The sequence below is a fragment of the Ceratotherium simum genome, chromosome 16 (assembly GCF_057802395.1).
Source record: "Ceratotherium simum simum isolate JZ-2026a chromosome 16, ASM5780239v1, whole genome shotgun sequence".
NCBI classification, from domain to species: domain Eukaryota; kingdom Metazoa; phylum Chordata; class Mammalia; order Perissodactyla; family Rhinocerotidae; genus Ceratotherium; species Ceratotherium simum.
In genome coordinates, this window is record NC_141915.1 from 15,901,367 (window position 1) to 15,918,070 (window position 16,704).

Sequence of the window (16,704 nt, forward strand, 5' to 3'; positions counted from 1 at the left end):
ACTCAGCAGTCTGAGTAATTACTGCCTGACAAGAAGGCGGGCACAGTGCACCCCCACATTACACCACGACACCCGCCTACAGTCACCCCCACCCCCTGGCTGGACTCCAAAGCAGCACCCAGCCCTCCTGAGGCCTGAAATAACTCCGCTTCTCACACTCACGCCCAGCTCCAGCCAACTTTGCCTAAGATGCTAAAGTTTGTGGGGCAGGGGGTCATGGGGAGGCGGCTTGGGGAGGTAGAAGGAGGATTAACATACCGATTCAGGCCCACACTTGGGCACTGATCTACTGTGTGGCATTGAGCAAATTATTCAACCTCCCTGGGCCTCAGTTTACTTATGGAGGGCCTCTGCAGCTCTTAGTGTCATCGAGTTTGGCTTTAGTGTCTGCCTGTCAGCGCTCAGGCAGGGTGTGGGGTCAACCTGGTTGAGGCTAAGAGAAAAAATACCTTACCTATTGTTCCTACCCCACAATGGACCAATTGTCTTAATCTTCAGAACAAGGGTACTTTCTCACTTCCAAGCATTTACACATTCTATCTCACTTGGAGTGGCCTTTCCCTTCTCAGCCTGATGAACTCAGCCTTCAAGACCCAACCCAAATGGCACCTCTTCTGTGGAGCCTTCCCTGATGGTCCTTCACCCCTTTACAGAGCCCCGTCCCACACTTTGTATCTCCTGTTACATTCTAAGGTGGGTTTCTTCCCCGATTATACCATGAGCTTCTGGAAGGCCAAGCCTATATCATTAGCTCAAACCTGGAGCCTCAGTGTCATTGAATGCATCTATGAGAGAATGCATGATATTGGCCTTCTTTTTCACCTTCCTGTCATGCCAAGTTTTTCTCCAAGGAATCACACGATTCATTCTCTCACTTCAACTAGATCTCTGCTTAGATGTCACCTGCTCAGAGCAGCTTTCCCTGACCCTCTCACATCAGTTCCAGAACAATACCCTGCTTGCTTTTCTTCCCAGCACGGTCTCATCTGGACTTTCCCCATTTGGTCCCTATTAGATTGTAAACTCCACAAAAGCAGGGACCTTGTCTTTTTCATTGGCTGAATCCCCAGGAATAGTAGTGGCCCACACGTGGTAGACCCTTAATAAATGTGTGTTGAATAAGTGACAGTCCACTCTTTTTCCTCTCCCAGGACCCCTCTTATCCCAGGCCAGTAGGGGGTGCTGGCCTCCACCCAGGAGCTCCTGCCTGAACCTTCTCTACGCTCAGCCCAACTGGCCCCCTGCGGGACCTGCTTTCTAGGCGGTGCCTCCCCCATTTTCCACGAAGCCCCGTGGGGGGGTCTGTGTAGACCCAGGGCGATCAGAGTCCCCCGCTAGGCCGAGATAGCCCACCTGAGCCCCACATTCGTCCTTCCCTCTCTCTAGGATTTGCGATTGGGTCTCCCCGAATGCTTGCTGCGAGGTCTAGACCAGCCTAGGGGCGCGCCACACCTCCACTCAAAAGAATAGTGTCCTAGGACGCGGGATGGGAGGCGGCTGGGTCCACTAGAGCTGTCCTGGGCAGGGAGGAGCCGTCGAGCCTCCGAGGAGGAAGCGGAGCCGGCGGGAGAGGAGATGGGCAAGGGTGCGGACTTGTGATGGGGGAACTCTGGGCGGCGATCCTCCCCAGCCGGTCGGCAGAGCGCACGCTTCCAGCCGCCTCTCTCGGTGACCTCCAGCCGCGAAGGGCGAGCGGGCGGGGGTTGGGCTGCGGGTGCGAGCTCCGGGAAGCCCACGGGGCCCGGGAGGGGCTTTCGAGTGGACCGACGACCGGTCCGGGGGCTGGGGCAGGTACTTGGACGCACGCGGGCCGAGGATTGTCCCCGGGGGCGGGGGCAGCGAAAACACCTTAGGAGGCGGCGCCACGCGGCTGAACGCCGCTGCCCTGGGAATAGGACTGCGCTCGGCACCGCGAGCTGAGAGCACTTTCATAAATTTTGTATGGGAGGCGCTCCGTGAGCGGGGGCGGGGAGCGGAGCGAGAAGGAGGGAGCTAGGGAGGGAAGGAGGGAGGGAGGAGGAGAGGTGAGGGAAGCCGGGGGGAGGAGGAAGGGAGGCGCCCCGCTCCGCGGATCGCTCGGTCCTGCAAACGCGCGCCGGGCGCTTTCCCCGGAGCTCGGCGGTGCGTGCGAGCGCCCTTTAAGCAGCAGCCTTGGCGGCGGCGGCCCGAGGGGGCGAAGAGGAGGGGGCCGCGGCCGGGGGGCGGCGTCCCCCCTCAAAATCGCCTGCAAAGTGCTCGGGGCTGCAGAACCAGGCCGCCGGCTCCGCGGAGCAAGCCGCTCGCCCCGGGGCTGAGAGCGCGCGGGGGTCTGTCGGGCAGCGCCGCGGTTGCTGGTGGGCGCCGGTGCCCTCGGCGCGGGGCTCGGGCTCACCATGCCCCTGCGGGGCCAGGCCGCCGGGCACAAGCGGATCCCGGGCTTGCCCCCGCCTCGACGCGCTCGGATTAGCTGCAGCCGGCGCCCAAGAATTTGAATCTGAACCCCGGGAGGGAGTGCGTCTAGGCCGACCTCGGAGTGGCAGCCCCGCGGCCAACATGCTTCGCAAAGGTGAGTTGGAGCCGCAGGGGCAAGTTGGAGTTGGATGCGCACCATGCGGAGCCGCGAGCCCGGGAGCCGCCCGAGAGTTGCCCGGCGCCGGGGCTCCGGGTCCGGCAAGCAGCCGCTGGTGGGCTGGCGGGCTTTGCGGGGACGCACCTGCCGAGGGGTTGCTGCTGGAGCTCAGCCCCCGTCGGTGGCCGGTTGCGAGACAGGGGATTTGCTCCATGGATCAAGCGGCCAGGCCTAGGGTTCTGGTTCGGCGAGGTCATTTCGGGACCACAGTGAGCTGCCGGTGATAGAAGGGGAGCCGGCCTCCTGGGACCTTTGCTTTGCCATTATAAAGTTTTGCACTTGCAGGCTCTATCCCCTGCGCGGGCACATGCCGCCAGCTTCAGCCGCTTTGGCGGGGCCGGATCCAACCCGCGCTCCAGTGCAGCCAGGGGCCAGTCACCGCGCGGCCCCGGCGCTCACTGCGCGCCCTAGCTTCCCAGACGGGGCCTGGACGCAGGCACCTTCCCTGCTTTGGTCCCCAGGGACGGGCTCTGGGCATCCAGCGGCCGAGGGCTGGTGGCTAGCGCCTGATGTCCGGTTCTTCAAACTTTCCTTACGCCTGTAGCGGAGGGATGAGAAGGCAGAGGCCGTGCCGGCAGCGTGCGCGGCCCGTACCAGGCTCAACTTGAAGAGAGCTGGCTCCGCGACCACCTCACCACGACCCCCCCCCCCCCCCCCCCGGCAGCCCGGCCCATTGCCGAAAGCTGCAAAGTTGGCGCGGGCGCTGGGGAAGTCCCGCCGCGCCCCCACGTGGCTGCCGCGCGGGGAGCGGTCCCCAGGGCCCAAGGAGGGCAGGTGACCACGTCGTGAGTCTGCGGGCTCCGCTACCCGCTGCCCTGGCCTCGGCGTCTACCTCTCCCCTCCCAGGTCCGGGCGGGCTGCGGCGCCCCGCCGGAACCCCCTCGTCTTTGGCCCCGGCCGGGCGGCCGGCGAGCTGCGGCGCCTGCAGCTGGTTGTCGGGGCCCTGCGGGAGCCGGCTGAGGCGGGAGCTCAGGTAGCGGAGGGGCCTGATCCCCGCGCTCGGCGCTCCAGCCTTAATCCGCCCATGTTTCCATGGCAACAGACCGAGGTGTCGTAAGCACAGGATTCTGACCTCACAGTAGGATGGGGAAGGAGAAAACGGGCAGGGGGAGGTGGCAGAGGAGGGGAAAGCGAAGCCCTGAGATGGGCGGAGAGGAGCAGATCTGGAGGTGATGGAAGATACCCCATAAGCAGACTGGACAGGTGGGTGAAGAAACCACACCTTCGCTGGGAGCAGTAAAGGCTGTGTGGTGGTCCCGGCTCGCTCAGGCCGACCGAGGTTCCTTGGTTGCCCCATCGTGTCAGTAGTCACAAACTTATGTGTGACTTGTGCCTCCACATGGGTCAGTACAGGGCAGGGAAACGCTGACTGGCTTTCACTGTGGTGTGGGAAGTCTCTGCGGCTGTTTGGAGAAACGGTCACTGATAGACTCCAGTTCCTTTTCCCTGCAGAAAGGGACTAAAAGTCCTCTCAGCAACCAGCGGTGCTGGCCCGTGTGTCTCTGCCCAGAGAGGGTGCTTTTTGCAGAGCTGAGCACAGGCCCAGGTCTGAGAAGCTTGGGCCTGGAGCATGCAAACTTGCCCCCATGGGGAAGGCTTCCCAGGCAGTTTTAAAAGGCTGCCATCTCTGGGCTGCAGGTCTGTGATGGAGATAATAGAGAGAAACTGACATCTCATTTCCCTTTTGGTCTTTTGTCTTTTGGCAGTTTACGGTTAAAAATGAGCCACGAAGCAACCCACACATTTTATATATGGTTTAGGTGCCCAGGGAGGCTTGAGCAGCCTCCAGGAGCCTTTCTCTCCCATCCTTGCTAGCCAGAGGCCCGGCTCCAGATTAGCTCAGTGCATTGTGGGGGCCACTGCCTGGGGGAGGCTCTCTTACCTTGCTCAAGAGGTGGCCACTGGAGGCTTGGCGGTCACGTGTATTTGCCACTTGGGCTATTTTTCCCTTCCTGCATGGCTTGGTTGGTGGGAGAGGTTCTAAAAGAGGTTTCCACCTGAATTGGCCCGAGGGAAACAGAGCAGCCCTTTGCTGGGCTGGGCTCGGCTGGGGTGGCCTGGAGCCTGCTGCTGGGACATTGTGTGGGCGAAGGACTTTTGTTTTGGTCCTTTTCTGGGCAATTTTCTCTCTCTGCCCATGATCCCGATCCCTAGGACTTTCTTTTGCACACACATACAGGACACTCAGCTTCTCTGTGTGGATTCTAGGTGTGTGCCCAGAGCCAAAGGAATGCCTGAGGCTAATGCCAAGGGAGGTGGCCATCCGAGTGTCTGCTTCTTGAGTTGTTCCCAAAGGCTCTAAGCAAAAATGTTGCAGGATGGGTTCAGATAGTTGTTGCAGTTTCCGTTTGTCAGATGCAGAGCCCTGCATGGCATCCTGGCCCTGAGGGAGTTTCATAGTTTAATTATGATTTGGAAAAGGGTTTGAAAGATGAAGAAAGAGTAGCCCTCCCTAGATCCTGGGGGGAGAGGGGAAGGGGAAGAACCCCTTACTTTCCCGCAAAGGGTAAGGCTCGTGGTTTTGACAATGGAGTGCTTTGTGGAGTAAGGAGGCTCAGTGGTCTGAAGCCCAAGAGGACTAAGAAGGCGGGAGTAGGCAGTGGACCATGAGGGTCGTCTTTCTGATTTCTGGTTGTCCTATTACAGTGAGCGGGGTGCTGTCCCCTGGCAGGACATTATAGGAACTGGCAATGCTGCCTTGCATCTCTTAATGAGCAGACTCTACTAGCCACAGCCTCACCTCTGAACCAGAACAGCCCCGAGTCCTTGGTGGGTCTTGCTGCTGACAGTGCTGGTAGCTGAAGGCCTCTGCAGCTGCCCTGCCTGCTCGTCCATCTCCTAGCCTGCTCCAGCAGAACCAGGGATATAAAAAGCAAGCCTCTGGACAGAGATGAGAGGCAAGCAGGCAAGCGAGGCCCGGAGCCACCCAGCATCATCCAGGAAGGAAGGGCAGCCTGCTGGGGGGTTTGCTTTGCCAGAAGTGGCCTGCTTAAGGTCAGGATCTATGGTTTTAATTTTTAGAGCTGTAAAAACAGAATGCAAAACAACAGCCTCTGGGCTAATACAGAAGCTTTCCGTAAAGTTTTTGTCTTGTTAAGCAAGGAAATAGAGTGCCAAATAGGCTTTGTTAAGTGGCAGTCTAATTAATAATTTAAAATCTTGTAGCTGTCTTTCATTAGAATTTATCTGTACATCAACCACAAAATCAGTCAAACACACTCATTTATAAGTTAATGCCATCCCTGAATAATTCAGCAAGAGCTAGATTAAGGCCTGCAATCCAGTAACGATGCATTTTGGTTTCCATAGCCAGATGGGCTGGCCTGGTGGCTGGATTGGGTCTCCTATATGGGAAGAAGAGAAAACAGAGGGAGGAAGGGACCATGGGGTTGTCAGGTGCCTGGTTGACTTGAATCCAAAGGTTCCCTAGGTAATCTGAGAGTCTCCATGTGGCCAGGTGTGAGCAGGCTCCATCTCTTGGAGCTACTGGTAACGTGGCCCTCTTTAGCTCCCATGACCAGGGCAGGAGAAGAGAGTTCCATGGACAGCCAAGACACTCTTCTTTCTGCTGTGGAGGAAGTGTAGAGGGGAAATACAAGAGCCCTGCTGGAGAGAGTTGAGATATGAGGTTTTGTAGCCCAGATCCAGTGCAGAAGTAGAATTTCAGTCTTCCCAGCCCAGTTCTGTCCCACTGAAGGAATGCAGCCTGGTGGAACCAGTGTCACCAAAACAGCTCCTTTAATTGGGAGCTTCTGGATTTCTTCTTACCTTAAAGCTCCTGGTCCTTACGCCAAAAAAGAAAGGCGAAGAGGAGGAATTTTAGGGGAGTACCAGGACGCCCCAACAGAGGGAGAGGCAGAGTGAGTTGCTAAATAAAGCCCATGAATTCATTTTCTCACCAGTAGCCAGAATAAAAGCGAGGAAAGCAGTGCACTGTTCCCCTTGCGAGCTCAGACAACGTGGAGAATATGTTTTGGTTCGGTTGCTGTCATGCCAACACGGGCCGATTCCTTACTGCAGTTTTTAGGTCCACTTTCTACAGGGATACTGTTCAGGACCCAAACTCCCAGCCCGGCCACACTGGCTCCTCCACTGCAGGAACGCATCCCAGAGTTTTCGGTCTGTTTCAGGCCGCCAACCCTGAGCCTTCTGGAGGGTTAAACGGCTCTGTTTATGGAGACCAGGTGGATAACTGGAGCAGACAGTAGACTTGACGCCAGGAGAGGTTCCTGGCCAAGTTTGAAAAGAGGAAGTCTTGTTAGGAAAAGGAAAAGGCAGGTGAAAGTGTGAGTGTTTGCCCCCTGACTGTGGCAGAGTTGACAGCAGATGAGACCAAGGAGGGAGGCTTGTGGGGTGAATCCAACACCAAGCTCTGGCCACGTCTTTGGAGTCAGGACCTGAAAAAGGACAGAGCAGCAGTTCACTTGCTGGAGATGAGAAGGAGGGGGCAGGCATCGTGAAGGATGTCAAGAACGGATCTGTTTGTTACCATCTGCAGTGAAGTAGTGGTTAAGGTTAAAGCAGAGAGTAGATGACAGGGAGGGAACAGATGGCTGACGAAGCAAAATAGCTGGCAAAATGGGAACAGAGCCTCCAGGGACGGCAGAAGGCAGGACCTCCACGCACAGTGCCGGAAGCAGCCCTTTCCTCGGGGTGCACTGGCCAGGCCACCTTGAGTAAAAGTGAGTCAGAGAGAGGAGTGGGGCAGGGACCCCAGGGTGAGGGCTTCCTCAAGGCCTGGGAGAAGACCTAGGGAGACGTCAGCTCCAAGGCTAGGGGGCCCAGGAGCAGGGACCTCCTTAGATGTCATTGAATTGGGGAGAGGAGACACGGCTGACTTGGTGTCCATCCCTAGAACAAGGTGAAGCCACCTCAGGTCTCAGCATGCCTGGCTGAGCCTGCTGGGAGGAAGTATGGATGCTGGCTGGAAGCAGGGGCAGCAGGGAATGGACCATTCTTCCCAACTTGCCATGGATCCACTTACGCCAGTCCCTGTCCACGTGCTACGATAGCTGCTTATAAATACTGAGGAGCTGGCTAAGTGTACTCCGTGCCTTCTCTCATGTGATCTCCCCCACCACCCTGCGAGATCAGCCTGTGCTTGTCCCTCTATACAGATAAGGAAACTGAGGTGCAGACAAATGAAGTCCCTTGCCCAGGGTCATCCAGTGGCACATTGTTGAGTCAGGATGTAATCCCACCATGCTCTTTCCTTTGCTCTCTTCACCTCTAAGCTCCACTGTCTCACATGCCCATCTGCCTTGATTTATATGACAGTTGTTTTGCAGGGTGCTGGGCACTGCTGAATCATGTGTATCTGGCTACAGAGCTCCCTGGTAGTTCCCATGCACTCCCTTTCTGGTGTTCCTCCAGGAGCATCTCTGGCTGGGACCTGGGACTTCTGGGACCCTGAGCTGCTGTCTCGCGTGTCCTCATCTGCCCTGCCCCTCTTTGTGTCTGGGCAGACATACCCCTCACCTACTGTCTCCTGCTCTGGTTTCTTTATCGCAGACGGAGATTGAGACAGTGGGCCAGCTCTATCCTGCCTGCTTTCATGCCCTTGAGAAAGGCCAGGTCCTGGTTTATTTGGGGGCTGGGCCCTCCCCATAGGTTTCTCTCCCTGGCTCCCCTTCCAGGCTGACCTGGTGGACTTGCAGACACAGCCACACCCCAGACTGGTCAGTGGTTGGCTGGGGGCAACAGCCCCAGCACACACCAGCCCAGGTGGGTGGCAGTTGGCAGGCTGGATGAGACAGGCCCCTCCACCTGTACCTGCCCTTTCTCCCCTGGAGTGCTCCCTCACTTCTGTGGGGCATTCTATGGCCCAGCCCTTGCGTGTTAGCTGGATGGTAACTGCAGAACTCAGAGTTGTCCTCCAGAAAGGGCATCTTCTGCCCGCTTCCAGCCATGGTCGAGTTCCAGAGGGGCCAATTCTTCCTGTAGTTTGGAAAAGAAAGATAAAGTAAGGCAGACAGTCTAGCTGATCTCGGGGTGTAGAAGAGCAGACTCCCACCTCTGAGCAAGGAGCTCCCTTCCACTGCGGTGAGGCGGGGTGTCTATCTAACAGATACGGCAGGTAGGTAACTCAGAGCCTATGATTACTGTCTAATCAGTCAGCGAAGTTGGGATCCGAAACCACAAACAGCCCCTGCTATCTGATTCAGAAGAGTCACTCTGGAGGCCTCTGTGCTGGCACAGCAAGAGGGTTGGCACAATACAGTGTGTATCTGTGTGTGTGTGTGTGTGTGTGTGTGTGTGTGTGTGTGGGCAGAAACACACCTGGTGAGCATGCAACAGGCTCCAGGAGTGTGCGTGCCAGAGATCCGCTGTTGCAGTGTGGAGCACCCCAAGGACATGAGCCTACACCAGCACCCACACCCTGGGTCCGCTAGCATGGCTTTGGCGCCATGGACGGCAGGTTGGTGAGCCACTCTGTGGGGGACCCATAGGAGTGGGCAGGCCAGCGCTATGTGCACCACATGTCGGGAACAAAGCTTGGTGAGCGGGGGTGTGGCTTGCCCAAGCAGGGGTGGGTGGGCACGACTCATCACATGTCTAACGGGACAGACCACTGCAGCCCCCAGAGATGGGGCCTCTTGGCAGCTTTCTGGGCTGATTCCCAAGGGCAGTGGCTCCGTGGTTGGGGTGGGTCTGCAGGAAATTGAGCGAAAGTCTTCCCCAAGTCAGGTGAAAAGCTGGGCTCCCAACTCTCAGCCCACTGAGGTGGCATGAAAGTTTGCTTCTGTCTCCAAAATTATCCTAGCAGAGTTTACCATCGCTCTCTGGGCATCTGAGCCAACACATAGGGAAGGGGGCCTTTACATATGCTCATCGAGAGAGATTCACGAGGCCCTAGGGGGAAGATTGGCATTCTTCTTACAATGATTTATTTACAGGGCGATTAGATGATGGGGATGTGGAGGCTAAGGTGCCTCCATTAGTGAGAAGCACACAAGGCAGGAAGCCTTGCTCTGCATTTGACATTTAGTGGGGCAACTCCTACCAGGGAGCTGCTTTTTCTTTTAGAAGGTTTTGCCTTTAATGTTCTATTCATGGGCTTATCTGAGCAGGCTGGGAGAAGGAAGCAACATGTGGGCGGTGGGCTTCGGGGCTGAGGCCAGCCAGCCTTGGGGGAGGCAGGGTCCAGGGAGGTCAGTGGCCGGTGTGGAGCAGCCTGGGCAGGCCGGATGGTGGAGGAAAGCGCTCTGCTCCTCCTGCCTCGTTGGCATGTGCTGCATGCGGCATGCCGCGTGGTGTTTACTCTCCTGTCTGTCTCTGTCTTCGCTGGCCGCCAGGCTGTGCCTCTGACAGCAGCCCTGTGTGACCCCGGCCTTGGCCTGGCCACAGCCCTTTTCCTCCTAGGGACTGTGGGGCTGTGGGAAGAACACCAGAGTTGGAGTCCCAGGGCTGCATTGGGTTCGTCTCTGTGGCTGACTCACTAGTGCCCTGGGCACGTTTCCTCCTCTCTGGGTCTCAGTTTCCCCATCAGTAATATGACTAGATTGATGGTTTTTCAGATGTCTTTCAGTAGTAGAACAGTTTCTTCAAATGATATCCAGTGTCAGAGCCCAGAATATAAAACAGATAAGCGCAGGTGGCCCTGGCAGAGCGGGGGTAAGGGGCCTCCTCCTCTGGCCTCACTGCCACCCTGGCAGCCCCTCCAGTTTGGAGACTGGGGAATCCCCTGTGGTCCCTCCTAGCAAGACAGTGCGCGCAGGAATGCCCCGGGGTGTGCTGTGTGCTGTGTGCATGCAAAGGACACTGCACTGTTGGCAGGGCCTGGGGCTGGAGCTCTCTCTTCTGCAGTGGGGGTGGGTTGTTTGCTCCTCTCGTTTTGGACCTGTTGTGACCACTTAGCTCTCGGGGAGGAGTCATCTACCCTTAGAGTCTCCTTGCCCTCACCTGCCTCTCACTCCTCAACCTGGACTTCCTGCTGTCTCCTCTGTCACTCCACTGTCACTGCTCTGGCTTGATGTTGACCTTACCAGACATTTTCCTTGTCTCACTCGACCTTCTGGTGGCATTTGACTCTGTCGCCATCGTTCCCCTTGGCTGCCCTGGTCTTTCTCCTACTTCTGTGGCTGCTCCTTCTCAGCCTTCTTGGCCAGCCTCACCACCTCTTGCCATCCCTTGAAGGTGGCGCCTCCCCAGGCATTGCCCTGGGCTCTCTCTCACTCCACACTCAGCTCTGGGGGCTTCAGCATGCTCATGGCTGCAGTGCCCATTTGCTGACTCCCCCCACGTCCCATCTCCAGCCGAGATGTTGCTTCTCATGTCCAGAGCCATCCGTCTAGCTGAGTCCCCAGATGCCTCCACTGGCAACCACACGGGTCCTTCAAATCTGGCTTGTCTAAAACTGTGCTCCTGCTTCTACCCTGAGCTCACGGAAGACTCACTCCTTCCCCATTCCCCCATCTTGGTTTCGGCATCCCAGGGACTCTCAGCCCAAGAACCGGACCCACGGATGACCCCCCTCACCCCACTCCTCCCCATTAGTCCGTTGTGAAGTGCTGCCCGTTCTCCCTGGATGTCCTTCACACCTCCTCCTCTCCCCGCCTCCACCCTGGCCCAGGCCTCCATCTGCTCCCTGGCAGTATCAGCACCCTCCCTGCCTCTACTCTTTATTTTTTTTATTTTTTTTAATTTTTCCCCCCAAAGCCCCAGTAGATAGTTGTATGTCATAGCTACACATCCTTCTAGTTGCTGTATGTGGGACGCGGCCTCAGCATGGCCGGAGAAGCAGTGTGTTGGTGAGCGCCCGGGATCTGAACCCAGGCCGCCAGCAGCGGAGCGCACACACTTAACCGCTAAGCCACGGGGCCGGCACCCCCGCCTCTACTCTTGCTTTCGCCCAATCCAGGCTTTACATCGTGGCCAGATTCTGCAATGCCACATGATCTCATCCCTCCTTTGCTTCAAAACCTTCAGTGATTCCTTTTTCTTCAGGGCATTGTCCAGACTTCACAGCGTGGTGGTCAGGTCCTTCCTCCTTGCCCCACCTGCAGCTCCACCGTCTCCTCTCCCACTTTGAACTCTTGAGGTCTAAGTCTAATGAACTTCTCTCAATTCTTTGACTGAATCCTGTTCTCTCTCATTTCTAAGGATTTGCACAAGCAGCTCATACTGCCTAGAACAGTCTTTGCTGCCTCTTCCCCTTCACTCCTGTCCTTCAGGACTCAACTTACACATCACTTCCTCTGGGAAATCTTGCACCTCCCTAGACTGGGGGAGGGGTGCTGGATGTCCCATAATACCCTCTACTTCCCGGTCATCGTACTCAACCTATTTTGCTGCCATTACTTTTTTATTATCTGCCTTCCTCACTGATTGGTGAGTTCCATGAGGAGACTGGTTACTCTTTAAACCCTGCGCCTCCACATCCACTCTCCACCCTTCACCCTGCTCTCTGTCCCAGGAGGTGGACCTGTGCAACTTCAATCATGGGCTCCCATGCCCTCTTGCTTCCAGATGGGTTCAACCAATGGTGAGTGTCGATGGGCTCTCCGTATCCCTGCACCTTCACCCAAAGGTCCTCCCAGAAGTACAGCCTGAGACAAGGATTCAAGTACAAGCCGTTTATTTGGGAGGCATCCTAGGAAATGCCAGTAGGCGAGTGGGGAAGGGAGACAGAGAAGGGAAAAAGCCAGTGATGGGCACATTGAGCAAGTTACCGCTGTGAGTAACCAGAACTTAGTCCCACTGGGGAACTTGGGGATGCAGCCTGGAACACGCACCTCAAAGTTATCTCACCCAAAGGGGAGAAAGCTGGGGTGTTTATACACAACTCCCATCCCTCATTGGCTGAGTATTGTTCCTGGGGAAGAATTAATTCCCTGGCACTTTTGGCCTGCTCTATGGATGAGCAAAGCCAGCTCCACTGCTAGAGAAAGCCCTCAGGCAAAGAAAGGCAGACTCTGGCACTTGGGAGTCAGGCTGGTATGTGCTGAAATGGTAAAAGCAGGGGATGCAGGCAGGCCCTCACCGCATATGCTACACAGCTCCTGCCAGCGGATCTCAGCAGCTCTGTCTCCAGGTTCAGTAAGAGCTCTCTCCCATCACTCAGCCTGGGGGTGGTGGTGGTAAAGGACATTATCTCTTGGGGTTTCCCTACCCCCTATTCTCACTTTTATTATGTACTCCTCAAATTACTCAATCTCAGAGTGCGTTTTGTTTCCTACCAGGACCCAACTAAAGCAGCATCCTGTATAAAATAAAATATAGTACATAGTGACATTGGGTAAATAGTGTTGACTCAATAACTGATGTCGTATCTTTCTGAGTTGATTGGAAATGTTGATTGAATGATTGTACACATAAGTTGGAACCCTAGAAACTTAGTACTAAAACCTAATTTTTAAATTGTTCTGTAACTGTAAGAAAAATTAAATCGTGATAACCTAGGGCTTAAAAAAAAGAAAGAAACTTAGTACCAGGAACCAGGAGGAAACAGATTTTTTTCTCTTTTTAGTGAGGATGTAGAAAGGAGTCTCGCAGTTTTTTCTGTGCAATGCCTCCTTAAAAGCAGAAAAGGCAGGTCACGGTAGCCCCCAGTTACAGATGCGGACACTGAGGCTCAGAGAGGCTACATAACTCGTCTAGGGCACAGTGCTGCTGCCACCTCACCCCAGCCCAGCTCTGTTCCTCCATGGGCCCAAGAAGTTGGGAGGCAGAAAACTGGCCGACAGGACCACAGATGATGTCCAGCAGGGCAGGAGCTCTGTTGGGAAAAGAAACAGCACTCTCATTCGGAAAAGTTTAGGGTTGTACTTGGCAGATTTTTATGGAACAAAATTTTCACTCTTGATTCCGTGGCAAATGAAAACCTCTCGTGGACACTTTGGGCTTCAGAGATCTGAAATGTTTAAATGAGGCTGGACTGAACACGAGGAGACGAAATTGCCGGGTGAAGCTGAGCTCAGGTGGTGCCGGGGTGAGAAGATTCTGCCTCTTTTGTCTTCTCTCCCATCTGTGAGAATGACTTGTCACTTTGAACTGCTTCCTCTCCTCGCAGGGCGGGCTCCCGTGTGGCTGCCTGGGCCTGCGGTTGAAACAGAACTCTCTGAGCAGAGGGAGAGAGGCTGGGGCGGTTCACAGGGCCGCTCTCGGGAGAACGCCAAAGGGGAAATTTTACCACCAAATCGTGCTGCGGCCATTGGGCCCAGGGCTGCCTCCAGGTAGCTGTGGTTATCATCTTCCTGTAATTGGCCCACTGCCCCTGGTGGGCTGGTATTTCTACCTTCGAAGGACAAATTTGGTTTTAGGGATTCGAGGTAGCTCATTGGAAATGGATTATTGCAAGGAGATGCGTGACCTGGACTCCAGAAGCCTCCAGAAAAGGGGGTGACTGTGGGAAGTGGCAGCCTTTCTGTGGTCCCTCTCATGGCCTCTCCTTCCACCCAGCCCAGCTGCTCCTGCACCTGCCCCACTGTGTGCACCCATGACTTCTCACCTTGCACAAGGCCCAAAATGGCCACCCAGGCCTGCTTGCTCTTCAGGACAGCCTTTCACCCCCTCCTCCCATCGCTGATTGCCCCACTTTGTTGGTATTCCCAGCTGCATTTCCCAGAAGGAAGATCCAGTTGAGCTAGCCATGTTTTTTCCATGTCAGACCATGTTATAGATCACGGTCACCTATGGATTGTCTATTCATGGATGAGCTGGCCACCTTTTATCCTGTCAGCCAAGAGGGCTATGGGCGGGCTCTCTCCATTTGACAAACATTGAAGAACTATTGAGTGCCTGCCTTCTGCTGGCTTGGCCCTGAGGATGAAGCAATGAATAAAAAACAAGTCCCCTGTTCTTGTGGAGCTTACATTCTGGTGGGGAGAACAGATAACAAATGACTAACTATATTTTGTCAGGTGGGGTAGGTGCTTAGAAGAAAATTAACTAGAGAGCCGTTATTTTAGAGAGATTGGCTGGGAAGTCTTTCTGATAAGGTGACATTTGAACAGAGGCCTAAGTGAAGTGAGGGACGGCTCTCTGCAGCTATCAGAGCTGCTTCTGCTTGGGAAGAGCTCGCCAGACAGTGAGAACAGCATGTGCAAAGGCCCTGAGGCGGGAGTGTGCTTGATACAATGGCTGGCTGCCTCTGGGGCTGGGGCTGTGGGCAGAGCAGGCATTCTGAGGTACAGCCCATGGAGTAGTTTCAAGTTCTTTTGGAGAGGGCCAGAGCTTGGGGTCAGCCCCAAGTCCATCAGCCACTTGCCTGGGGGAGGAGCCAAAGAACAGACCAAAGCAACACTGTGGTGGGATGGGGGAGGGGGAAGGGAGTGGTGGGTCTGGAGGCCCCCCTTCCCATTGGGGTCAGGCACCTCTCCTCTTCTGCTGTTAATGTGGCCCAGGCTGCAGCCTGAATACAAGGTCAGAGATCAGTTCCCACACGCCATTTCTTTTTACTCGAAAGCATGAAACTTAGTTCTGTGTACGGTCTTGTCTTTTTCACCCACTGCCTCGTTTATACATCAGCCTTTTCTCCCCAGAATAAATTTTTCGAACTTCTCAAATAGTGCATACACATGGCAGAAAACATTGGAAAACTACAGATTGGCAAAAAGAAGAAAATCACTATAATCTCACAACCCAAAGAGTGGGAAAGCTCATCTCTCTCAGGGCATCTGGTGCATTCGGTGCATCTTTCTACGCTGCTTTCCCACATTCATGCAAATGTGCCCTGTCTTGTTGAATTAACTGTACATCTCAAACACCTTTCTAGTTGGTAATTCTAAACCTGTTTGAATGGCTGCAAATATCCGTCGTATGACTGCCAGTCCCCTCAGGTGTACACGGAGGCTGTTTCCAGCTTTTTGCTGTTAGAGACCATGCCACAGCCAACACCTGTGGACACACCCGGCCCACGTGCTATGTGGGCTTCTGGGCGGGGGCAGGAGAGAAGGGTGAGAGGTCAAGGCCTTCACAGGGAGCCGGCTAGGTGGAAGCGATCGTGGGAGCTCGGTGACACCCCTTACATAGGTGGGTTTGAGACTACCCCCAGCAGCAGCCAGACAGACCCGAAGCCTCCTTGTTATTTGGAGAGGAGGAGGGTGTGTGTGTGTTGGGACCGTGAACATGGCCTAGGTCTCCAGTGAAGCAGGCTGCGGGTGCACCAGAGGGGGAAGATGTACAAAGGCATTTGTTTTCCTTGGGGCTGGGGTGGCTTGTGGCATCAAACACTCCTGAGGATGGAGTATGAGGAAGAGCATGCTTCTGATTTGGACCAGGGCATTTGTGTGATTTTGACAGATTTGTAGGCTCCTTGGTGCTAGAAGGGACCTTATAGCTCAGTTGAGAAAACTGCAGCCCAGGGAGCTGCAGTGGCTCTTCCAACATCACGCAGCATTAGGAGCAGTCAGCTGATGTATTCCGTAGGATGTCCAAGGCACGCTGGCTGGTCACATTGGTAACAGGCCCCTTCTCTGTCCAGGACCCCATCCCCATCCTCTCCCTGCACCTCTCCCCCAGCGGAGCCCACATCAGTGGCCTTTCTAGCTGTGCTAGTGGCTGTCCTTACCCGGTGGAGGCTTTCGCCCACACGAGGAGAGGGTCTGGTAGGGAGGGCTCGTTCCAGGGGTCAGTGGCCAAGCCTTTCACCTCCAAGTGGGTTGGTTAAGTGTGCAAGATCTGGCCAGACCCAGGTTCAAGTCCTGGGAATGACCTTGTTTCTCTGAACTTGAGTTTCTCTGAATTTGAGTTTCTCCATCTGTAAAACGGGGCTAATAATATAATAGGAGTACATGTTTTGTAGGGTTATGAAGATTAAATGAGCTGATGCTGATAAAGTTCTTGCACTTTACTGTGACCCAGAACAGGAGCTCAGTGAATGCTACCCTCAATATTAGTGGTAATGGTGGTAACTTCCTGTGCCCTCCTTCCTGCAGGCCAGACCTGACTGCCTTATGTAGTGTTGCCTCTCCATGTCCAGGGCTGAGTCCAGGGGAGTGGTCAGACTGAGTCAGGCCAGCCCTGGCCAGGGGCAGGAGTCTCAGGACCAGAGCGGATGGGTCTCCTTGGGCAGAGGCGAGGAGGAGGACTGGCTCTGTCCTGACGCTCTGCCCCTTCCACCCAGGGCCAGGGTGTCCCATAAGGCAATGTGGGGG

The 16,704-nt window shown here is 55.4% G+C and overlaps 1 protein-coding gene across 1 annotated transcript in view; it reads left to right on the plus strand.

The window, feature by feature from the left end:
- The first annotated feature begins 2,131 nt into the window (after positions 1-2,131).
- RTN4RL1 (reticulon 4 receptor like 1) overlaps positions 2,132-16,704 on the plus strand; it is a 71,431-nt gene continuing 56,858 nt past the window's right edge. Inside the window, exon 1 of the mRNA XM_014789703.2 lies at positions 2,132-2,545. Within this exon, the coding sequence (XP_014645189.1) occupies positions 2,533-2,545 (13 nt within the window). The 5' untranslated portion in view covers positions 2,132-2,532. The remainder of the gene's footprint in view (positions 2,546-16,704) is intronic.